Source organism: Hoplias malabaricus, chromosome 11, assembly GCF_029633855.1.
Source record: "Hoplias malabaricus isolate fHopMal1 chromosome 11, fHopMal1.hap1, whole genome shotgun sequence".
NCBI lineage: Eukaryota > Metazoa > Chordata > Actinopteri > Characiformes > Erythrinidae > Hoplias > Hoplias malabaricus.
In genome coordinates, this window is record NC_089810.1 from 21,177,375 (window position 1) to 21,201,809 (window position 24,435).

Genomic DNA, 24,435 nt, shown 5'->3' on the forward strand with positions numbered 1-24,435 from the left:
AGTGGGGGGTGTTGGTTGGTAGAACGTACAGTAGAGGTCACACCCTGTGTTTCATGGCACACGTTTACCATAGTTTCCATTGCAGTGTAAGTGACTCACCCCCCTCCAAGACTAAACACGTCCATAGGCCTAGAGAATGGATGTGGTAGGCTCAGGCACAGCTGTAGGATGTTTTGCTGGTCTGTTTTCAATGCAGGCGGTTTGGTTTATGAGGACACATTAGTTCATGGAGACAGATGTGTTGACATTATCCAAAGTGCCATAATAAAATGCAAATTAAGCATCAGTTCAGCAAAAGTTATCGTGGCTGTGTACAGAATGCCAAAAAAAAACATTGCTTTTGAAATGTTTGCCTTTGATATAAAGTCCAGATTCTTAGAAGCGATTTTGTTTATAACTTACTCTATAACAAGACATTTTTCCTGTTATTTTATATTTTAGTCTATCTTTACTTTCTTTTAATTTATGCTTTTACCTTTTTCCACTTCATTTTAATTGATTTTATCTTAATCGTTCGTATCTTGAAATCTTTGAAAAAAATTTAGCAAAGCACTGAACTGCATTTGTAAAAGTTTATATACAAATAGAATATATGTATTTTTATAAAAACCTGCTACCAGATTTATGGTCAATTTAGGTTATTATTGATCTATTTTTATTTCAGAAAATTAATTAAAGAGACAGTAGAGAGTTATTTAAGCCTGTGTTACTGAGTAATTATATGAGCTGTGTTTATGGGTGAAAATGGAAGGTGAGAGGTAGCAGTATCTCTCCAGTGATGTTCTGATGTCGTCTCATTGTTTTTAACAAGTTTTTAGTTTGTTTACTGTTGTTGTTGTTTACCACTGTTTGGGAGTGTTGAGAAGCCTCACCATCTTCAATGAAAACAACACAGTGCTCATTCTCCAACAGTTAATATAATTTATTCCATCTGTAGCTGGACTGTAATTGGTCTATAGGCTAGCTAGTTTTGCATGTTAATGTAGTTATTTGTGAGTGACAAGAAATAGCCAGTGTAATTGCTACCTTCTAATCCTGTGTCAAATGTGATTTTCTTTCCTCAACAAATAATATAAAATCACTGCTTCTTCAGGTGGCATGCAAATGATTATTTCACATTGCCTCTTTTCTGGCAGTCATTTCTTTAATAATTTCTTCCTTGACTTTCTTAATTAAAATCATTAACCTGACCCAGATAGCCAGCATAAATGTTAAATGTTGTCAATATTAGTTCCTTGCATCTTGGCTTAATTGAGAATGCAAATCAGACTAGATTGACTTCTGTTTCTAAACTGGACCCCACTGACTCTTGCAGGTCATAAAAATTTTCATCAACTGCACCACACAGGCCCTTCCCTCACCCCCCACCCTTGACCTCTTTCGCCAATAACCAGCCACTTCCATGAATTCAGATGTCTTTATTGGAATGACAAATATACATTCATGTTGCTAAAGCAAATATGTAAATGACAAAAAGACAATAAACAAGACAGTGATGCCCTCATTGACCTCATCCTCTCTTCTGCACTGGGCCACCACTGGACCTCCCAGCCTCTCTCATAGCGCTGTTTATTTTTGGGCAGTGTGGGCTGGGATAATTGGAGCCAGATAAGCAGGAGTGAAGAAAAATGAGGGATGTTTGTGAACAGGGCAGGGAGTCACGCTAGGGGACTAAAAGCAGCCGCCTGGACCCCTCCTTACTTCCTACCTCTCTCCTAACAACCCACAGGCACGGCTCAACTCTAAAGCCAGGGTAGATTCCAAGAACATTTTTCTCTCTCATTCTCTTTTTCTCATGCATGGCTGTCCTCCAGCTTCTTTCTGTATCTTTTAATCTCTAACCCTTGAATTAAGCAGCTCTTTGCATCTTTACCTCAAACCAAGCGCATTCACATCATGCTGCACAATGCATCCTAAAAAATAAAGGATCCTATATTATTTCTGATTTGCTTATATGGTTCTAAGAATCCTTCATCTGATGCAGAAGCTATACATCACATGCTTGTTCTTTAAACATTAAATAAGACTTTAATACTCACATATCTTCTTTACACACACAAAAAATGTGTTCTTAAAGAACTTTCCAATTCAAGGTTCTTTATGGAACCACGAAAAAGGTTCTTCTGTGCTTATTCATTGCTTAAAAGAACCCTTTCTGGCACCTTAATTTTTAGATGTACAGAAATATTCTAAATACACTGAAGGTCTGTGAAGACAACAAACCACAAAGCTTGGTGTTCTTACAAAAACTGAGTACATGCAAAAAAAAAAAAAGAAATCAACACATATGATGATGATCTAAATGAAAAATCTGGAAGCAGAGTATAAATTTGTGCTATAGACCAGGGAGTCTGAAGGGGCATTGGTGGGTGTAGGGGGCCTACAGGTTGCCCTCCAAGATAACCGTTTTTAAGTCTGAGGGGGAGTTGATAGTGAAGACGGTGTGAGATTTGTTCCTCCTCTCCACTAGTGTAGCCACAGCCTCACCTAGATCCACATGATTCAGGTACCCAGGTGCCATGCGTTCTGGAGAGGCAACACCCGTGTTGATCTTCACCTGCAGGAGAAGGTTAGAACTTAACAACCAGTTTCTGATGGTTGACTTCCTTCATATGAGTCTATGTTCCAAAGTTGTTTTCATTTTTTGCTACGATGCAAAACAATCGGACTGAGAAAGTACACAGAGGGAACATAGAGCCCAGAGAAAATAAAAAAGACCTGATTCAAATTATGTCTCTTATGGAAACTTTGACTGGTCAAAGCCAGCTCATCGTGAGCTCTGGTTACAGCTCAGCCCTAGATACAGCACTCAAACTGTTCAAGAGAATGAGTACAGCTCTGAAATATTTCAAGGCAAACCTGATTGAGTTTGCAGGGCACCTCCGGGTACTCCTCTCTCAGGACCTGACAGAAGGCCAGTGTGCTAGCCGCCCCGACTGTCAGGAAGCCTGTGCCTGGCATCAGAAGTTTCTCCCCAGCTCCCCCTGCAGGACACAATTTCCACAAATTTGACATGATCACTTCAACATTTCATGAGCAATAAGGTCCAAACAAAAGTGTCTGTCATGAGAAAGTGCTCAGCACAAGAATTCGTTTTGTGGTAACTAGGTCTATGGCTATTATCATACAAGAGCTTTTTAAAAGAGCAGGTGTCCTTTAGGTTGTGTGAACATTTCAGAATAAATGGACCAAGAGTGTTGAGCCAAAATACATAATGTTTTTTAACTCCTCCCTTAAAAGTTATAGCTGTATATAATGATAAAGATATTCTCTTTAACAACACTCCTGCACTGGGAACTAAGAACCACAAATCCATAACATGCACTAATGAACTCCATGAACTCATTACAACCATTCTGCTTATGTGCACTTGCACACTTAGTGCATGACCCACCTGTAATGAATGTATAGGTGCAATTGGGATCATCCCTCACCAGAGGAAAGAAGGCTTTCCAGGACACAAAGGTGCTGAACAGCAGTGTCTCAATGACCTGAAGAACAGGGGGCAGGAGGAGAATCAGAAAAGAACAGGCAAAGTGTAAAATTACCAGCAAATGTAGCTGAACAAAAAACAAGGAGTTTGATTATACAGCAATGATGTAGAAGTTCTAGAAGAACTAATTCTGTTAAAAGAGGAGGATAAATCAATGTCTAGAAACATGTGAATGATTACTTTACAAAACACTTTTTCAAGATACACCTGGTTGAGGGTGGGTTTCACAGATGCTGTAAATGCCGTATCATCATTAGTAACTTTGTTGTTAGAAATAATTCTATGCTTTCCATTATATATCAGTTTTGTATATGTAAGTACAAATAAAGTATTTACTAAATAAACAAACTCAATAGATTTATTTCAAAGTTTTTAAAATCTACACAATCACAAATATATATGTGGTTTCTGTCCAAATCAAACATATATCTCCACTTTTGTCAGTTATTAGTTTACTACATCATTTGAAAACTGTGAAATCTCATGATTTAGAATAAAATCTTTTTACTTTGACTTCCATTAAAAGTTAAGGCTTTGTCCTTCAATAATGGAACTATTTTAGAAATATTTTCCTTTGGACAGCAACAAGGTGTAATAGTGTTTAATATAATATTTCTTTAATATGTCTAGTAAATGCAAGCCTACAGAATCACTTCAATTATTAAAGCAGACACAATAATGATTCTATAATCCATAACTATTCATTCATTCATTATCTGTAACCGCTTATCCAATTTAGGGTCGCGGGGGGTCCAGAGCCTACCTGGAATCATCGGGCGCAAGGCGGGAATACACCCTGGAGGGGACGCCATAACTATTATATATCCATAATGTGTCTGACATCATAAAAAGTGAAAAGTAAAAACTGAGATACAAGATTTGACTGGAAAACATCCAGTGTCCTCTAAATTGTGTGAATTTTTGGCCAATAACATTGCATTAAAAATACTTAAATATGTCTGATTTATGTACAATGAAATCATTTTTGTCCCTTTTTCTGAAAAACAATTACATTCTAACAGAAACACAAATGTTTGTAGGTGAGTGGAGTGAGGAGGCACCCAGTGAAGTTCTTTGAGTGGCTGAGTGTGTGGTGGTCCTCCCTGCCACCAGCTGAAGCCCAGTGAGGAAACCACATCTGTGATCTTCCCCACAGAGCGCATCAAGGCCTGCTTCGCCTCCTCAGCTCCCTCTTCTGAGCCTGAGAACACAGAAATACATGTGCATACAAAGTCTTCACTTCTGAAACATATTCCCTCACAATGAACAAGGGGATTTGACTAGAAAGGAGCAGTGAAGAAGTGAACTCACCGACATTTCCTACCACAGTGGTCAGGTTGCCTTTGGTGGCGGGTGAGACAAAAGCTTTGAGTTTCTCCAGCTTGTTACTATCTCTGGAGATCACGGCAACTTTAAAACCTTCAGCATACATTCTTATATTAAAAATGATGTATATATAAACAAAATCATTAAAAATGCAACAAAGTAAAATTATAATAAATAAAAAAAACTCCAACACCACTAGCAGAAGTACTGCTCTGAATATCAATATTGATCAATTAAATATGTTCATTGTGCATGATTACAAATCAATAATGCTTGTCTGCTTACCTCTGTCCAGCAGCGCCTTGACCAGACCTGAGCCCACTGTTCCTGCCCCACCAAGTGCCAGAACCACTCTGTCCCCGTTGGCCATCACAGCACATCCACGCTTCTAATACTGCACCACCGCTTTCTGAGTTCCTGGACAGGACACAGAGTTCATCCTGAGCTGACGGAGACCTTTAAACTGGTCACAGGGAGCAGAGATCCGCCCTTCTGTCACTGTCACTGTAGCCACGCCTGTACAGAGGGCTGGAACTGCCAATGCCACCCCTCCACATTAGGCCCAAACACACAGGCATGTTGGTCCCTCCACTAAAGGAACGAGAGGAAATATTTAACATGCAGTTCTGAATCAAATGATAGATTGTGTTTATAGAAATGTTACCCATTAAAGACAAGTTCATACAGCACATCGAAGATATTATGTTTATAGCCAATGATGCTTTTTGGAGCATGAAAAGCAGAGGTGAATCTATTCTTTGTTTTAGCACCCTCTTGTGGATCATTGATATCATTTCAACTTTCACTTCTCCTGTTATAACACACTAAGAATAGTGGAATGCTTTCTTAGAAAATAACCATAGATTACAGAACAAACGATTTACAGGAGCACATCACCTCTAAATTCATATACATTAATCCTAACTACCCCTGTATCAAACACAGAAAACTGAAACTCAGCAGCTAAGAAACAGAAACTGTACCACAAACTGTATTTATTTATTCATTCATATTTAAGAGTTAGATTTTGCGTTAGTCTCTAAAACCCTTTAACACAGGGGAAGCGCACAGTCACAGTTAAGTGCATCTTGTTTTACAAGGACGTTTTATATGATTTTTTAAATTATTATTATTGATCCATATTTTTATTTCGTGATTTATTATATTTAATTAGTATTTATTCATTTTTCTAGCCAGAAAGAAATATGATCTACTGTCCATTTGACAATTTTTTTGCCCACTACATAAGAGAAGGTATTTTTTAGAGTTAAAAGCCAAAGCAACTCATACATTTACACGTTTGTTTGTGACTGCCCAGTAAACATTTAGCCGTTGATTCAACGTTGAAATAACGTAATGAATCAACGTTCTCTTAAGGTTGAGAATGAAAGTTGAGAAGACGTCCAAACACAGACATTGAAAAGACGACTATTAGACGTATTTTGGACGTTATCAATTGGTCCCGAAATAAATTAACTTGTATAAAACGCATTTTGGACGTCTACTGACGTTTAATACACGTCCTTCACGGACAGACTACTTTTAGACCTATTTTGAAGGTCCAGGGACGTTCCTTGTTTACTGGGTGTTTACAGCGCGTCCGCTATTTCCCTAAAATCTATGCGACCTACGACACAATTTCTTATGTTTATTTTTGCGTTTATTTTATTGTAGTTTAAGTGTCCTTACTATCTAATACTCTCACTGTATTTGCTTTATTGCTTTATTAGTTCTTGTAGCCTTTAATATCCTACCTCTACCTCTATAATGATGTATCCTAAGGCATCAGCCAGCGTTGATATTCCCCGTGTAAAAGCCTAAAGTGAGGGAACTATTAAAGAAGAGTGGTCATGGTGAGAGCTGTTCTTCGGTTCTCTTTTCCTCACAGGGGGCGCTGTTTGGCCACCGTTGTCCTGTTTTTACGTCCACTGCGGAAGCTCTGTACAAAAACTTTCGTCTCGTTTTCACTTGAGCTTGTTCCCAGTCGCCTGGCGAGGCGAGCTCCTTCTCAGGGATTTATGGTCCTCTTAGAGGAGTCGTATAAAATAAGATTGAAGGAAGTCGACGGATTTCAGGTGTTTGGATTTATTTCATGTTTTAAAGAATGTCTTGCGTTTTTAAACTCTTTATTTGTTCATTATTGAGGAACTGACTAGTTTAAGCTAACGAGCTCAACGGCTAACTAAATAATGAGTTTGTTTACACATTTTAAATACTTTTTTTTTCAACCGTATTCTTTAAGTGGCATTTGTTCGTGATGTTTTAGTTAGCCAGCTGGTTGACAGTTTATTAGACAAAACTAATGTCGATATAAAGTGGACTTTCATTTTCACTTCAGTCTTTTAACGCCACTAAGTCTTTTCACCCTCTACTCTCTGTCATTTAGTATAAATTGTATGGAATTAAATAGTAGCACCCACACCCAAAAACTGCTTTATATCTTAAATAAAAAGCCGTACACGAGCAGTACGTCATTCCAGTTTTAAAGTACATTTAAAGTACCATCTGTGTGTGTAAGATGTGGTTACTACATTGCTTTATACAGGAAGTAGGGAGCCATTTGAGATTCAGCCCTTAACAGTTAATCATTTGGGTGTGTTTGGTATGTATCTGGCTTAGAAACACTGGCCAGAGAACACAAATATATTTATCTATAAGTAGGGAAAGTAATGTTGCCCATATATTTACACGTATATATATAAAACAAGCTCTAACATGTTCCACGTGTGTTTTTAGGATGAGTACTGGTGTTAAGAAAAACAGAGCTGGTCTTGTAGAGATGTACCAGGCCAATCTGTTCAAAAGGATTCAACAAGGTGATTGGAATATAATTTGCAGAGATGAAGAACTTGTTAAGGAAGTAGAGGGTCTACTTTCCAACAGAGCTGCACAGGACACCCACTCCCCTCTTGGACTAGACCCACTGTCAGTGATGGAGTATTCACTCAGAAGGTTGCCTACCACGTCTGGGCAGACTGGACTTGAAAGGCTTTCTAAGGCATTTGAAGTGCTTGAACTCGCAGCACTAAACCTATATCTGTGTCCCTGGAGGAAAGAGTACAGGGTGGTGAAGGTATGCTGATGGTTTTTGCCTCTTTCTTGGCAGGTAAAAGTTAGAATATAGCACAAGCTTTCTGTCTCAATGCAGGACATGTTGGTATAACGCGTGATCATACCAGATTGTCTACATTTTTCTCTTAGGTGTTTGAAAGGTAACAGTGTCTCAAAAGGAACATTTTTATTTCTCATTCTCAAAGAGAGTTTAGTAGCAGAAAATAAAGCCTATTTTATGATTATAAATTATAAGAACTTTTTACAATTTTTTAGTTTGTCTATGTGTTCTTAAGACAGTATTTAATGACAGACTTCTTTCTCCGCAGACGTTTTCAGGTATGTTCACACACTATGTCAAACCTGCTCTGACATCTCAGCAAGCCAAGGAGCTCTTTGGATTACTAGGATACCAGTCTACAGGCCCTAATGAAGAGGAGGAGCTGAGGCTGAATTCCAAACCAGTACATGCTGAGTGTCTTCTTCAGCTGGCCTGTGCTTTCTTCACTGCTCGTGTGGAGTGTCAACTGCTGCTTTCCGAAGTGGCTCCTGTGAAAAATTGTGTAGAGTGGGAACTTCAGCTTGTTCAGGAACGGAAGCGTGGTCACACCCTTCAAATAGCTCAGGAGAGTGCAAAGAGAAAGCTGGAGTCTATGTCACAGAGCTCAGATCATGACGTATCTGGTGATCTAGATCTATACACAGATGACCATACGGAGCCTGGAGAGAGAGCAGAGAACAGTCACATGACTGCACCACCCAACAGTTCCTATACTCCACCTGCAGAGAGGACAGCCCACACTAACACAAATCAGTCAAAGGAGGACACTGTCTGTGTAACAGAAAACATTTACCAAGTTCCAAGGCCCATTCCCTCAAACACAGAAGAAACAAATTTGTGTACAGAGCACTTGAAAAATTTTGCTAATGAAAGAAAATCTACACCAATAGCTTGTGGCCGACTGTCTGTTTCAAGAGTTACACAGATATGTAGCTGCACTAAGTCAAATGACTTGTATCCTCATCAATGTGTCCAGTGTAAAGAAGTTCATAACTTAAATTGTCCTTACTTTAAAAGCTGTCGGGAGCAACAGCATGAGTTAGTAAAGGAACCCCCGCAGAGAACTGTGGTGCAAACAAAAGCCAAAAAGGATAATCTAAAGAAACACAGTTGTGTCAACACCCCCACCTCTGATATATTCCTGGTGTGTTATAATTGTCAAAATATCCATGATTTTGGGTGTGAGGGTGTTTCAATTTGTAAAAGTCTGCAACATTATCTGCAAATAACTGGAAGGGTGCAGCCTCCTCGATTAGATTTGGGACAGACTTCACAACCTGAGAGACACAAATGTCTTACAGAAGATAATCCACCTTATGTGGTCTGCAATACCTGTTTATTATCACATGATTGCTTGTGTGAGGAAGTACAGAAATGTGAGGATTCTAATCACGATGTGAGTTATAGGGTGGAAATGAAGAAAGCTGAATCACCTTCTAAACCAATGCCTTTTCACCAGTGCTGTACTGCCAAACAGCCTACATTTGTTTGCCTTACATGCAAAGTCTTCCATGCTCAATCCTGTGAGGATAGGCAGTGCTATGGGAAGCATGACGTGCAGGAGCTAATGTCTGTTTGCACAAGATGTTCACACTCTGAGCCTTACACAATTTGCAGGTATTGCTGTGCCCAGTATTGTAAAAAATGCTGGTTTAAAAACCCCTTGCAGTGCAAGTGTGGTATGCCCTTTAACAACTCATCTGTTTAGCATAATTACACCTTTGCTTTGTTATTCTTATTGATATAGCCTATTCATATTGAAAATGTAATCATATATGAAGTTCTAAATAATGCCAAATTAAGAGCACTGAGTATGAGTATTAAGAGCAGCACGGTGGCACAGCAGGTAGTGTCGCAGTCACACAGCTCTAGGGGCCTGGAGGTTGTGGGTTCAATTCCCGCTCCGGGTGACTGTCTGTGAGGAATTGGTGTTCTCCCCGTGTCCGCGTGGGCTACCTCCCACAGTCCAAAAACACACGCTGGTAGGTGGATTGGCGACTCAAAAGTGTCCGTAGGTGTGAGTGAATGTGTGTGTGTGTTGCCCTGTGAAGGACTGGCACCCCCTCCAGGGTGTATTCCTGCTTTGCGCCCAATGATTCCAGGTAGGCTCTGGACCCACCGTGACCCTGAACTGGATAAGCGCTTACAGATAATGAATGAATGAATATGAGTATTAAATCTCAGTCTAATATAGTACAAAGTCCAGCCTATTCGCTGGTTTTCTAATTTGATTTGTTTTCACTATACAAAATGTATTTTCCACACTTTGATTAGTCTAGCTCCTGAGAATAAGATGGGAGTCATGACAAATTATAATAATTAGTCATAAACGATAATAAAAGTTATTAAAGGCATAGTCTAACTATCTGTGGCACAAGAAGTTGGAAGCTAGCTATTACAAGTCATAGTTTGCAAAATAACGGCTTGGTTCTTCCACTTTTGTGTCTGCTTGCAAACGGTACATGTCCACTTGCTACTTCACCTAAATACTTTCTATCAATTTCAATGAAGAAAGCTTCTGAATGAATATGACGCACAATGTGTTGTGTTAAGAAATACCTCATCATGTGGCAAAAAATTTCAGCCACTGTGCTCCATCTAGCCAATAGGGTTATAATAGGTTGGTACATCATACGAGTGTCCCAGTATCATTTATATACATACAGAAACATCAGACACACACACAGGGCATGCAGAGATTCGGTATGGCAAAATGCTGTGGGGAAAAAAGCACAAATGGACACGTACCGTAACACTAGCACACCTCACTTTATCCTTATCCATGAGTGCCTGAGGCTACTAAAACAAGATCCAGCATGTAAACATTGTAAGAGTTTTTGTTGTAACCTTTTCAATCTAATATTTAACAGCTGCTGGAAAAATAAAATGGGGATTGTCATAATAAATGTATTAAAAAATAAATAAATAAGTGTGAATGTTAACTTTGGCACAGTTTGGAAGCTTTACATTGTACAATCAGCCTGTTAACCGCTAACACTACTTTGTCATTAGACTCAGGCCACTTCCATATGCATCTGGTTCTCTGTTTCTGAAAATAACGAATATGAAAGCTTTTGTATTATCATGCCAGTCCAGCAGGGGGCCATAGAACCTCTTTAAGAGAAATATAACACCACGGAACATGAGAAAAACACGGATTTAATCCCAAACCAATCCATACTCCCTGTGTAGTGTGCTACACAAATCATTAATGAATCTAGAGCTTAATAATATATTATATATTTAACATATATTAATTCATATGTGGGAATCTGAAATCTAGTGATAGATATAATGATAAATAAATAAATCTGAGTGTATAAATTATAGTTTTATGACATGTGAAATTTACTATATAGGGAGTGAGAAGCTATTTGATTTTTAGCCAGAGGCAGGCATGCTGTGTGACATCCAGTGCACAAGATTACTGACCACGGCTTTTTTTAAAAATCTCCACCATGGAGAGCGTTTTTGAAAACCTTATACTCTGTTTGTGTGGACAGGAGGTCAAAACACAGACAAAAAGCCACTTAAAAAAGTTCCACTTGTTAAAATCTAGATTATTTTATACATAACTGGTGGTGCTCATATGTTCATTCAGCAGTATTTACAAAATAGATATTACATCATATGGAAAATTCTTAAAGTTAGAAATTAAGTCAAAATAGCCAACATTTAATAACATCAGGTCAACACCTAAAATATCACATATATATATATATATATATATATATTCAATTTCACATTTTTCTTCATTTTGTTTGTTTTTATTTAATGAAACTTTGGCTCTGATGTGGCTCCATACAGAACAGTTAATTGCTTCTAGTTGTACAGTGATATTATATAAACATATATAAAATATAAACATGAATTATGATCCCCTGACCAAGATGTCTATTTTAATTTAGTGCCAGTATTTTTCTTTACCAATGTATGCCTTAAACACAAGTTTTTATACATCTTTCATTTTTATGTGGAAGTACAAAGGCAAAACACATTCATGTTTAAATCTGAAGTGAAAATAGTTGTATTGTAATATTATGATCCTTGTTCTACACTCACTGTCCATTCTCTCAACTAAACTGACCATAGAGAAGCACTTTGTAGTTCTACGATTACAGACTGTAGGCCATCTGTTGCTCTGCATATTTGGTTGCCCACTTTCACCCTGTTCTTCAATGCTCAGCACCCCCACAGAGCAGGTATGATGTGGGGGATGGATCATTCTCAGTGCTGCAGTGACATTGCTGTGTCTGTTCCACTGGTATCAACACCACCACCACGTCAATGCTGCTGGGCTTCTTAAACACTGTGTATACTATACTAGACATTTTTTTTTTGGTCACATATACTTTGTAGCGGAAAAATCAGAGACAGTAGCTCATTTGTTGCTGAATTATTTGTGGACACCCTCCTTTTCATCAGTGCACTTACGACAGTCCAACAACCTAAAATGTCCAGCCAACAGCATCCTAGGTCCAGCAGTGACAGTGAAGCTTTTAAAAACTTCTGTGTTTAATTCACTAGCACCGGAACAAGACAAATGTCACCATGTCACTGCCACCCAAATCATACCTGTTCTGTGTAGAACTTCAAAGTGCTCCTGTACGATGAGTGGAGCTGAGAATGGACAGTGAGAATGGGGGATGGAATAAAAATAAGGAGAGTGTGATAATATCCTTATGAGAGTTTATTACACACTAAACAGAAACAAAGAAGTGTTTAAATAATGAATTCCCCTCACTATACTGTATACAGAACCATTACTCATTGTATTGTTCCCAGTTCACATTAATGAATGTTTTACTGTCCATTTGATCGATGTAAAGGATACCATTGAGGTGATCCATTTCATGCTGCAGTATCCTTGCAGGCCAACCACTTGCTTGCCACGTAACAGGCTCAGCATGCTCATTCAGTGCTTTGGGGAGAAAAGTAAGAGATATTTACACTCACATTAATCAGTATTGTTTTAATCATTATTGCTTTAAGTTGTGCCCGAGAAATACTGGGCTTGAGGATGTTACCTGAGATCTCTACAGAAAAGTAGCGTGGCACAGAGGCTGAGTATCCAGAGATGCTTTCACAGCCCTCCTGGAATGTGACAATTTGTCCATCTAGGACACGTAGCTTTGGATTAACAAATATCTTCAGAGGCACTGGCACCAAGCCACGGGCCTTGATAGAGGCAGCTGAGCTGTCCTCCAGCATCTTCTGTGGATACTCCAGAGCTATGATCTGAAGGGGAACCCCTATCTGAGGGGCGCTCAGTCCTACACACTCCAGTTTGCGCATGACCTTCACCAGGGTTTTTATCACCTGCTGAACCTCTGATCCTCGGATAGCTCCCGGCTCCACAACCGCAGCTTTGGAGCGCAGGACTGGATCTCCAACCTGACACACATGACTGTACGGAGGAGCTGGGGGCGGTTTGATTTTCCTCTTAAAATACTGAAGATACGAGCGCGTCTTCACGCTCGATGTGTGGCTGCGTAAATGCGCAGGGCATGTAAGTGGACATAAAACATTCCTAAACGTCAACAAAGCACCGCCAGGCTGAAACCTCAAAACACAAGGCAGCAGGGTCCTCAAATGCCTGTTCATGGCAGCTCCACCTGTGATTGGGAAACGCACAGCCTTCAATGGGGCAGCTTCACACTTTTGAAAAAGGTCTTGACTCTTAGTGTACAATTTTTGCAATCAAACAGAAAACACCCACTGAAACAAACCTCTAAAACACTCTAAAATATTTATGCTTGGTCTCACTCGGTAATCTTCTTATAGAAATTCAAAATATCGCTTAATGTTCAAACGTCAGCAGTGTATCAGGTAAAAACCCAAACGCTGTGACCTCACTCACCGTCACGTGTCCCTCTCCAGAACCCAGCATGGTCGAAGCATGTGTTCTTTCAATTTTTTCAAAATAAAAGTGGAAATATTGTGTGAGTTTTTAATGTAACAGATAAACCAATAATTCGATGTTATAAATAACACGTGCAAAAAAAGACACAAGAGTTTTAAAATACATTTTATTTGTTTTTTTTGTTTGTTTGTTTTTTTATTTTTTGAGGTAGAGATTGTATACATACCAGAATTAAGGGTTAAATATATGTGAATTAAAAATTTAATTTTTGCTAACATTCATTAAAAAGTGCTTTAAAGTTGTGTTACATTCAGAAATATGTTAATGTTATGATTATAAGAGCATAACTTTAAAAAATGAATTTACTTAATTTTTTCTAATACCCTTTGCATTCATGTAATAACTTGTTCATGTAATAGGTTCAAAGCACGCTGCAAAACGAAACTGAATCCACCCAATGAGATTGACAATGTATTTTGAAGTTGCTCATATTCGATAGGCCAAATTCAGATGCCAAAATATGAGTGAAAAAGTACTGTTGGATTGAGGTGTTGGCTGAGGTTGTCAAGAATGAAAGAGCAAACACATATTATAGAAAATGTTATCACCCTCAATTGTTCCATGAACAATGATCAGAACCAGGATGAGTAAACCCAGAACACCCAAAAGAATATATTCCAAAATTAATTTGCCCATTTCCCCAAGACTTTCAGTCGACCAGTCAAACCATCCACCCTCGCTAGATGGAATGTTATGGACCACCTGTGAAATATTTTGCAATTTGGAAACTACTTTTTCAGGTCACCACCATTGTCTGAAATGTAAGAACAGCACTTAATACCCACCATAGCACATGTTCCCCCCTGGGCTGACAGAAGAGCCATTCTATTTTGCAAAGCAACCATCCTAACAGCTGTCACTTCTTCTGTGATTTTACTAAAACCCATGGCAGTGCTATTGGCTATTGTCTTTGATAAATCTGCAATCTGATCTAGAGCAGACATAACCCCATAAGTTGGAAATAGTGCTCCCTCTCAGTAGGGTGAATACAACACAATGTGAGCATGAGTAAATCACATATGTTTATGTGAATGTGTGTGAATGACCTTCTGGTCTGTGTGTGGAATGTGTACTCTGAATTTTTTAACTCATATTTTGACATCTGAATTTGGCCTATCAAATTTGAGCAACTTCAAAATATATTGTTTGAATTTATTAACCTTGAATAATAAAAATGAAAACGTGTTCTTGAAAATTCACGAGTTCAATTAAAGAGCAGTTATATTCAGATGCATAATTACGAAGCAACATATTCAGAGGTGGAAATCTGAAGACTTAAATTCAAAAGCAACAAAATTCAGATGCATAAATTCAGTGCTACAAATTCAAAGGTGGTAATATTTAAAAATCTGATGGTATAGATTTGCTTCCATAGTAGAGTCGCATGGTTCCATGCAGTGGAAAAGCGCCATACGTCTCACGGGGTAAAGCCCCAAAGGAAACGCGTTTTCCTTCGCTGTAGCGCCCCCTTGAGGCCGATCGGGATGAGCTCAAGCGCCTAAGTATCGCGGAGGGGGACTACTGCCTGTTGACCAAGTATCAAGTCCGTAGGTCTCACGGTTTGGGCTGTGCGATTCGTAAAGCAGAAACATAATTGATTAAAAGATTCCTAACTAATACAATAGGTTTCCTTGCCCTGTAGTGCTCGCAACACTAATTACACATATAAACGCTAATGGACGCAGCCGTCTCAGGGCGCTCCTCGCATGCTCCCCCTGTAGTGTTGTTGATCTTTAAATAATAATCTATAAAAAGTGTAAATGTATTGTAGATCTCCACTCTGCAGTGACCCTGCGCAAACCGAGCGCAGCCTAAACGCGTTTCTGTGTAAGATCACGTGCTGGCTGCTGTGTTTTTGTTGAGGATTAACATGGCGCAGATGGACGGACATTACTAAGGGGCTCGGAAACACGGAACCGACGGAATATTTCTGAAAGGTGGATTTTTGTACAATGCGCGGGTGAAATGGTCTCAATCTTGTATTGTGTCACTTCTACTGCTTCATTGATGAACGAGAGGCCGAGGAACACGGTCACTGGCTTTCATAAACATTTCTATAGGACTTCAAACCCCTGAGAGTGTGCGTGTGAAATAGTGGATATCCTCAACACCTTTATCCCCTGTTTATTGGAGAAACACGGGACAGAATGGCTGGAAATATGACAACGAGCCACGACCTGCCGAAAGGCGTAGAGAGATTAAAAGAAGAGCACAGGAAGGTAAAGAGTTAACCGTTCTCTGACCACTTTCACTCTCTCGTTTGCAGCTCGGTAAATATCCTGCTTATGTGTCCGGGTACAAAGTTGCAGAAAAACCAATGTGTTCGAACACGCCGACGGATGAAGTAACAGTTGTCACAGTTTCACGGGAGCAACCATTAGCTACAATTTATAATTTGACTTTTCTAGAAATTTCCTCAGCCAATCACGTGCTTCTCGGCGGCTAACGGGGTGATTCCACGATTGGGGTTCTATTTAAAGTCCACATCAGTTGATTAAACCCATCTTTGTTAATCAAAATAGCACATTTAGACGATATTTCCAAGAAAAATACAATGCAATGGCTGCAGAACTCGTGGATGGGCGCACGATTTGAAAACCAACGACTGTCTGAATTCACAAGTTCAAGGCTCCCTTTGGAGCACTACATTTGGAAGCAGAAAAGCTAGCCCTGGCCTTGAATGTTTATTTTGCACCTCGTGCATTTTCTATCAAAGACAACAACACACAGGAATGTTAGAAAGGTTCAGATGTGTTCTTCACAGCAGAGGGACATTTTAAAAAGAGATTATTTTTTAAATTTAATCTGTCATTGTCTCCCCAAAACAGGACTTGGGACCACGTGGATTTGCCCTGATTTACAGCTGATGTCTCTGGAGATTGTTTTAAAAGTGTCTCTGTGTGTGTTTGTTATATAACTAAGTTGGTGATTAAGTACAAAAAAGATTTCTATCAAATATACATTATGTGAATCTACATGAATCTTTTCCTGCGGTGCATACATTTGAATTCAGAGTGGAATATTTCACACGTAGTGGAGGAAGAAATAACATAATGTTTTTGTTTATTGCGCCCAGCACATGTTGGCCATCTTGCTCCTTTGGTAAATTTGTCCTTAAGAATTGTTACCTCTAACACTCAGTTTTCTGTAATGGAGCTACTTCTGTGACTGAAGTACAAATGTCTGCTGTCCCAACAACAGGTGGTCATAGACTGCAAAGGTCAGATCACACACTGGTGAGTGTCCTTACTTGAGATTTATTTGGGTCATGGTCATTCCTCTGACCTTTGTTTAGCCTAATTTTTATTTTTTTATTTTTTGTTTATTATATTCCTCATTTGGATAGCATTCGTTTATTTAATTACAATGTTGTTGCTTATATAGCACATGTATTCCTTGCTGTATATATCACCTACGGTGTAGATGATTTTGTCTTAATATTAGACCATTTGAAAAAACAAATTCCATTTAATTTGTATATGACCTTATTTCCTTTTTTTATCAGGAAAAAAGTGGAGAAAGACTATGAAAGTCTGCAAGAGCGCCTTGACACATTGCCTGATAAGCTCTCCTATGATATAATGGTATATAACTGTATTTACTTTATGAATTTATCCAAGCTAACAGTAATGAATGTATTACTTTGTCATTTTCTTGATTATATTTATTAAAATGATTGTATTTCTCTAATGTTTGTGAGTCCTAGCCCTTACATGTTGCTTTTTTTTAATTGTAATATTGAAGGCCCACAGATTAACTATTCCCTTCAACAACGCACCTGGTCTAGATCATGAAGGGCTTGAAAGTCTGTTGATTGCCCTTTTTCCATTGTGTTGAGGCAGAGTACTCAGAGTCCTTTTGTCTCCCCTCAGTTGTTCAAGGTTTGTATGTGTGTACTTTTTCTTTTATGTCTGTTGAACATGTTAGGTACCATTCGGCCCTTTGGCGTTCATGCCTGGGAAGCTGGTTCACACCAATGAGCTGACAGTCCTCCTCGGAGACAACTGGTTTGCAAAGTGTTCTGCTAAACAGGCAAATATGCTTGTAGAGAACAGAAAAAAACGTGAGTTTGGATTTGTTTTCATGTCTAGATCAATTGAATGAATATTGAGGGATTGTACAAGGTCTTCTGCTCTCCAAGAAAATAATTATCAATGTCACACCCTGAAAGTGTGTTTTTCCACCAGATGTGAGGAGCAAACTTGATGATTTGCACAAAACGATGAAGAACTTTAAGGACAGAGCAGTTTTCACAGAAGATATTGAAAAAATGACTTGTGTAAGTCTGTCACTTTATTTACGGTACAGTTTCAAGACTTCATATACAAAAAAAAAAAAAAAAACCAACAACAATCTCTGCCCTCTTTACAGGGTAAAGGAGAATTTGTTGACATTAGAGAGGAGGTGGGAGAAAAGGAAGAATTTACCAAAGGTAACTCCAGACTTCAGGCTAGTGAAATAATAAGTCATGTCTATGTTTTGTCAATTGAGAGTGAACAATGAAAATGAAATATAGGTTTAGATAAGTTGGGATTCAAGTGAATAGTTCAGTGCCCCGGATTTGCACAGTACCTTGTCTCTTGAATGTGTCTGTCTTCATTGAAGTAGTCCATCTTGAAAATAAAAATGTCTTTAATACAACTATATCTTAATACTAAAACTTTGTCAGGTAAACACCGTGTGGCCCACAAGCCCAACTCCAGACCCAAGGAGGAGTATGTGCTGCAGACAGAGGAGGAGAGTAAAGACAAAGAGAGCAGTAAAGGAGTACTGTCTGAGGATGAGCTGTGGGCTCGGCTGGATGAGCTGGAGCGTCTGGAAGAGGAGCAGGATGAAAGGGACAGGTGAGAGGAACTTATAAATTGATAAATGTAAATTGATAAAGATAAATTCAGAAAGGCATATAAACAAATTTATAGGTTAGCACAACAATACAGAAAACTTCCCAGTTTAGTTCCCAAAATGGAGATCTTTATAATTAATGCATGTCCCCTGAGATACCAGCACTAAGATTATTTGGAAGAATATGGAAAAATACAACACTAAAACCTGAAGTAACAATGTATGTAACTATAATTTTATAGCAGCACAGAGGATATATCACAATCCAGATTTCTCAATATTTTCTTTTGTGTTATTGTTCTGTAATTGTGACTGTCCTTTCATTCTTGATGTTGACCTGTCAATTATTTACTGTAATTGTGGTCCTGAAATGGTTTAAGGTTCACTTGAACTACCCATTCCTGTAGACTAAACGTGTGTTATAAAAGTTAATATTTCTGTGATATAGCTTACCTAAATATCTCTTGAGTGTGAAAGCATTGAACTTGATCCTATCTGTCTGTCAGATTGGACAGCACAGATACCAATGGAGAGGACAGCACTTCATCTTCATCTGAGGAAGAGAAGGAGGCAGACTCTGGTAAGGCAGTCCATGTTAATGGCCACAGCCACAGTGAGGACCAGGCTTCTCCCCCTAATGTGGAACAGGTCAATGGCGTCACAAAGCTTGATGAGGTTAAAGAAGACGATGAAGTGCAAAAAGAAGAGGAGGAAGACAACAGTCTGCCAACTATCTACTTCTCTCACACTGTTGAGCCCAAAAAAGTAAAGTCACAAAATTATTATCCTTTTTTAATGAACTCTGTTTTCAAAATGTCACCTGAAGCCATAGCTCTCATTGTAACAGCTAAGAAAGGTAATTGTTTGTCTGACCTGTTTTGTAGGTTCGAATAAACACAGGGAAAAACACCACTCTGAAGTTTAGCGAGAGGAAAGAGCAGAAACAACAAGGGAAGAAGAAGAAAAAGAATGGCAAAAGCAATGGCCACTCTATTCATGAGCATCTTAAAATTACAACTCCGGCAGATATCTACAGGTAGCAGTTCACTCATACTTTTTACTCTACAACATTTGCATTAGTCAGTTCCTGCCTGATCTGCATTGTTAAAAAAACCCTGTATGTTTAGTTTTACATAGCGGATGTGTGTGTTTTGAGACACTTTTTTTGTGTGCGCCTTTATTTGGATTGATTATTTGTACTATAACATTTTTGGTCATAAAATTAGAATATCATGAAAAATTTGATTAATTTCACTAATCCCGTTCAAAAACTGAAACTTGTATATTATACGCATTCATTACACACAGACTGATAAATTTCAAGTGTTTATTTCTTTCTAATTTGTTGATTATAACTGACAACTAATGAAAACCCCAATTTCAGTATCTCAGAAAATTAGAATAAAGACCAATACAAATAAAGCATTTCTAGAAATGCTGACCAACTAAAAAGTATGAACATGAACAGCACTCAATACTTAGCTGTGGCTCCTTTTGCCTGAATTACTGCAGTAATGCGGCGTGGCATCGAGTCGATCAGTCTACAGCCCTGCTCAGGTGTTATTATAGTCCAGGTTGCTTTGATAGTGGCCTTAGCTCTTCTGCATTGTCGGGTCTGGCATAAGGTTAGGCAAGTTCACTGGCCAATTAAGAACAGGGATACCATCCCTTTCTTAAAACCAGGTACTGGTAGCTGTGGCACTGTGTGCAGGTGCCAAGTCCTGTTGGAAAATGAAATCCTGTTGGTCAGCAGCAGGAAGCATGTGCTCTAAAACATCCTGGTAGATGGCTGCATTGACCTTGGACCTCAGAAAACACAGTGGACCAACATCAGCAGATGACATGGCACCCCAAACCATCACTGACTGTGGAAACATTACACGGGACCTCAAGCAACGTGGATTCTGTGTCTCTCGTCTCTTCTTCCAGACTCTGGGACCTTGATTTCCAAAATAAATGCAAAATTTACTTTCATCAGTGAACGTAACTTTGGACCACTCAGCAGCAGTCCAGTCCTTTTTGTCTGTATCCCAGGCGAGACAAATCTGATGCTGTCTCTTGTTCAAGAGTGGCTTGACACAAGGAATGCGACAGCTGAAACCCATGTCTTCCATACGTCTGTGTGTGGTGGTTCTTGATGCACTGACTCCAGCTGCAGTCCAGTCTTCGTGAATCTCCCTCACATTTTTGAATGGGTTTTGTTTCACATTCTTCTCTAGGGTGCGGTTATCCCTATTGTTTGTACAATTTTTTCTACCATATCATTTCCTTCCCATCACCTCTCTATTAATGTGCTTGGACTCAGAGATCTGTGAACAGCCAGCCTCTTTGCCATGATTTTTTTGCATCTTGCGCTGCTTGTGTAAGGTGTCAATGGTGTAAGGTGTCAAAAGGTGTTTTGAGCTAATTTGCTGATTAGAGTGTGGCACCAGGTGTCTTCAATATTCTACCTTTTCACAATATTCTAATTTTCTGAGATACTGAATTTGGGGTTTTCATTAGTTGTCAGTTATAATCATCAAATTAAAAGAAATTAACACTTGAAATAAATCAGTCTGTGTGTAATGAATGAGTATAATATACAAGTTTCACTTTTTGAATGGAATTACAGATACCTAGTATGTGCTTTGCTAGCAAGGTGTTTCATATTTTATAGAACATATGAGCATATGTTTTTCTAAATGTAATCAAAACTGTTCAAAATCCAGAAAAGAGCTGTGTTATTATTCACATTCACACCACTGTGATAAGGACTTATTGTAGATGTGGTTTTACATGTTTTGAGACCTGTATATTTGTAGGGTATTTGTGGATGTGGTGAATGGCGAGCCGGTTCCAAGGAAATCCATTTTGAAGTCACGCAGCCGTGAGAACAGTGTGTGCAGTGACACCAGTGAGAGCAGTGCAGCAGATTTTGAAGAAAGGCGTGCTTACTTTGGCCGCACATACAGCCATGATGAAGCCACCCACAGTGACACCAGTGATGGAATTACAGAAGAGGACAGCCCAACAAGTATAAGCCTGCACCCTAACGGACGCTTTGAGGTACTCAGTACTGTGTTTTGTAATTCTTAAATCAGGATGTTGTCTGTATCAGTAATGTATTTAAATGGCACTAAGATTAGCATCAGTACTCTACAATAAAGGATGGTGATTTATCAGTGAGTATAGTATATTGCGTAAGAATTGAAGGTGCATGTTAAAATGCTTCGTTTTTGTTATAAAACGTTATTAAAAGCTCGTAGTTGTAATTTGGATAGAAATATTTTCTGTTCTGCTAGGGTGATATTATAGGATATATTTGATTCCAGACACATTACATGGTGCTGATGTGTGATGTACAATAATTACGTGCACTACATCATGGGTAGGTACTAATAGATTTTAGTGTTTATGGAGGAAAAGCCCTACTGTAACCCTGACAGCTCAACAAACACCCCATAATAATAATGTGTCAGTTTTGAAAGCGAACAAATAGAACGAACTTGTAATAAATACAGTTCACACACAACAGAGGAGCAGCACAATGGCCTGAGGTGATGTTGCTCTACTTTTGCTCCATAGGTGGGTTATATTGACTTATTAAGGTGGAATTAGCTCCAAACTGGGTGTTGCAGGATAGCTGAGTGGTGGTCGAAAACTGATTCACAACCAGGAGTTCACATGCACCAGAAGTTTTATTTTCACCCAAGTACCAACAGTCAAAGAAAATCAACACTTAATATAGTATCTTATCAATCAAAATATTAAGGTCTGCATCCCCATCCAGCCAGCCGAAAAATCGGAGTTCCCCCTTAAATACCTTTAGGCTATAGGCCTGGCCCAAATACAGGTAAGTTTACAAATTGTAGGGTTTAACCATAACCTATCTTTCTTAATTCAATTAAAACCACTTTTAATACTCAATGCTGTTTTAACTAAACAAACCCTTATTTAAAACATTCATGCAATAACATAACAAACAAAATACAAGTAGGAAACTTGAGAGAACTCACCCCCCTCTGCTTAATATGGAGGATGGTACAATCCTAACTTTAGCACACACTCAGGACTACATACCCCATCAACCCCCTGTGCCCGTGACTCACAGCAGGTCACCAGCATGCTGGAAGAAACCAGTCAGTCAAACTCATTTCAGACCCACATTGAAACTATTATTTCAGTTAAATATGCCCAGATAATGCTTACACAAAGTAGAAATCATCAACACCCTCAGTTGGCCACCCTGAATAGTGTGAGATAAGCATGATCGTTTGTGTTTATTTTTCAGAGTTCAGAAAATAAGTGTGCTGGACAGGCGCCGCCATGATCACAGAGAGTTGAATAAAAAAGTCCTTAAAACCATATAAATTGTCTGTGCTTTTGTTCCTGGTTCTCTAAAATGTCCTCAGCATGGAACGGACGAGAGCTCCGTTACATTGGGAGAAAGCTAACTGCATGAGAGTAAACACAGAGCGAATGTGTTACAAAACAAAACAAAAATCAAATTATGAATGTGTTATTAATGTAATTCATACAGTGAATTTAAAACATACAGAAAGTTCATTTCAGCCATACTGTATCCTCTAATAATCTGCAGTTTTATTAAAGATTTCTATAATGCTTGTCTAGTCTTTTGTTTCTTCCCATATGTTTGTTTGTCTGGGCTCACTGTAATGCTTTATTTTTTTAGGCTTTTTCAGGCACAGTGGTTGAGAAGGATCCACTGCCCTCCTCTATCCCTCATCTGACCATTGCCCCTCCTGCACTGCCCACAATTCTTGAGAGAAAGCAGGAAGAGGTGGGCTCAGAAGTACCCCAGGATGTGCCCAAGAGAGTTTCAAAGTTCAAAGCTGCCCGGTTGCAGCAGAAGTGACAGAGCCACCTTCCCGAATACTTTTTAAACTCTTTTTGTATGACGGTAACACTGGGTTAGATTCGGTTGTTCAATTTTGTCCTGCCCTGTCTCTTATCTCTGTGCTGTTGTACTGTGTACCGGTTCGAGCCTGTCCACTCTGTTTCTACTGAATTTGCTCTGTGTGCTATGCATCTTTTACACATACACTTTTCTTTGTCTTGTAAGAATTATGGCAGTGTGGATTGTTACCCATGTGTGACCTCTCCTCTCTGCTGAATTGTCCTGGCACTTTTGCTACCTTTTCAAACATACTGTTTGCCTTTGCCTTGGGTGATCCTCTAGGCCACGTAAGTTATCAATGTGAACATAAAATAATAGCATTAGAAATCTTACACGACACATGGTTGTTTGTTGTCTTCACTGTTGTGATGACATGCCTCAGTGCTGAGATGTTTAATATTTTCTACCTTACAGAAGCTTTTCAACCCTGCAAGAAAGTCTGCTTTGGCTTTATGATTTCTATAGAGCTTATTTTGTAATTGTTCTTTGCTTTGTTTCCAGTTTTGAATGTAGATCAGTTTTTTTGTGACAGCCTACAAATGTTAACTGGAAGGTGAATAAATGATTTTGCCTATAAAATTTCTCACTGCCTTAAGTCATTTCTTTAGGTGAGTATTATAGGAAGAGCTTACACTGTGAACTTTTTTGTTGCTGTTGCTCAGTATACTCAAAACTCAAAAAATCAAAATATATTAACTTGAATATAATAATCAGTAAAATATATTAACTTGAATTCAGCTTAGTATTTCTTCCTTTATGGTCAAGGCCCTGGCATATGTCAGATATAGTGTGCCAGTCGAAAAGCCTAACAGCATATTTTCCTTGTCTGCTTTTCTGTTGTG

The 24,435-nt window shown here is 38.8% G+C and overlaps 4 protein-coding genes across 5 annotated transcripts; 2 read left to right on the forward strand and 2 right to left on the reverse strand.

Moving 5' to 3' along the window:
• Positions 1-1,417: 1,417 nt before the first annotated feature.
• si:dkey-238o13.4 (uncharacterized protein LOC560780 homolog) lies at positions 1,418-6,599 on the reverse strand. The gene is made up of 7 exons (XM_066685500.1): positions 6,580-6,599; positions 5,105-5,410; positions 4,805-4,912; positions 4,555-4,694; positions 3,395-3,491; positions 2,860-2,984; positions 1,418-2,557 (listed from the first exon to the last, which is right to left on the reverse strand). Exons 2-7 carry the CDS (start codon positions 5,187-5,189, stop codon positions 2,381-2,383), a joined length of 732 nt encoding a protein of 243 aa, XP_066541597.1. The 5' UTR covers positions 5,190-5,410; positions 6,580-6,599; the 3' UTR covers positions 1,418-2,380.
• Positions 6,600-6,625: 26 nt separating this feature from the next.
• Positions 6,626-11,067, forward strand: spata2l (spermatogenesis associated 2-like). The gene is made up of 3 exons (XM_066685499.1): positions 6,626-6,894; positions 7,556-7,892; positions 8,200-11,067. Exons 2-3 carry the CDS (start codon positions 7,557-7,559, stop codon positions 9,637-9,639), a joined length of 1,776 nt encoding a protein of 591 aa, XP_066541596.1. The 5' UTR covers positions 6,626-6,894; position 7,556; the 3' UTR covers positions 9,640-11,067.
• A 594-nt stretch (positions 11,068-11,661) lies between these two features.
• Positions 11,662-13,839, reverse strand: pdf (peptide deformylase, mitochondrial). Of its 2 annotated transcripts, none has more exons than XM_066685344.1 (3): positions 13,792-13,839; positions 12,959-13,546; positions 11,662-12,852 (listed from the first exon to the last, which is right to left on the reverse strand). In XM_066685344.1, exons 2-3 carry the CDS (start codon positions 13,533-13,535, stop codon positions 12,695-12,697), a joined length of 735 nt encoding a protein of 244 aa, XP_066541441.1. In that variant the 5' UTR covers positions 13,536-13,546; positions 13,792-13,839; the 3' UTR covers positions 11,662-12,694. The 2 variants fall into 2 exon arrangements, with proteins under 2 accessions (XP_066541441.1, XP_066541440.1); XM_066685343.1 differs by having other exon boundaries at positions 11,663-12,852; positions 13,661-13,797.
• A 1,846-nt stretch (positions 13,840-15,685) lies between these two features.
• uri1 (URI1 prefoldin like chaperone) lies at positions 15,686-24,158 on the forward strand. The gene is made up of 11 exons (XM_066685586.1): positions 15,686-16,073; positions 17,056-17,090; positions 17,360-17,438; positions 17,782-17,917; positions 18,042-18,133; positions 18,226-18,286; positions 18,524-18,698; positions 19,203-19,461; positions 19,581-19,732; positions 21,498-21,741; positions 23,369-24,158. Exons 1-11 carry the CDS (start codon positions 16,002-16,004, stop codon positions 23,549-23,551), a joined length of 1,488 nt encoding a protein of 495 aa, XP_066541683.1. The 5' UTR covers positions 15,686-16,001; the 3' UTR covers positions 23,552-24,158.
• The last annotated feature ends 277 nt before the right edge of the window (positions 24,159-24,435 follow it).

What these genes read in the sequence shown, in the direction of transcription:
- si:dkey-238o13.4 (XM_066685500.1), bottom strand. Translation starts at nt 5,189, where the DNA reads ATGGCCAACGGGGACAGAGTGGTTCTGGCACTTGGTGGGGCAGGAACA. An exon ending in CACTGTGGTAGGAAATGTCG is followed by an intron (nt 4,695 to 4,804) that starts GTGAGTTCACTT and finishes CTGTGTTCTCAG; the next exon opens with GCTCAGAAGAGGGAGCTGAG. An exon ending in CACCTATACATTCATTACAG is followed by an intron (nt 2,985 to 3,394) that starts GTGGGTCATGCA and finishes TGTGTCCTGCAG; the next exon opens with GGGGAGCTGGGGAGAAACTT.
- spata2l (XM_066685499.1), top strand. Translation starts at nt 7,557, where the DNA reads ATGAGTACTGGTGTTAAGAAAAACAGAGCTGGTCTTGTAGAGATGTAC. An exon ending in AAGAGTACAGGGTGGTGAAG is followed by an intron (nt 7,893 to 8,199) that starts GTATGCTGATGG and finishes CTTTCTCCGCAG; the next exon opens with ACGTTTTCAGGTATGTTCAC.
- pdf (XM_066685344.1), bottom strand. Translation starts at nt 13,535, where the DNA reads ATGAACAGGCATTTGAGGACCCTGCTGCCTTGTGTTTTGAGGTTTCAG. An exon ending in CTTTTCTGTAGAGATCTCAG is followed by an intron (nt 12,853 to 12,958) that starts GTAACATCCTCA and finishes TTCTCCCCAAAG; the next exon opens with CACTGAATGAGCATGCTGAG.
- uri1 (XM_066685586.1), top strand. Translation starts at nt 16,002, where the DNA reads ATGGCTGGAAATATGACAACGAGCCACGACCTGCCGAAAGGCGTAGAG. An exon ending in AGCTCTCCTATGATATAATG is followed by an intron (nt 17,439 to 17,781) that starts GTATATAACTGT and finishes TGAACATGTTAG; the next exon opens with GTACCATTCGGCCCTTTGGC. An exon ending in ACCCTAACGGACGCTTTGAG is followed by an intron (nt 21,742 to 23,368) that starts GTACTCAGTACT and finishes TTATTTTTTTAG; the next exon opens with GCTTTTTCAGGCACAGTGGT.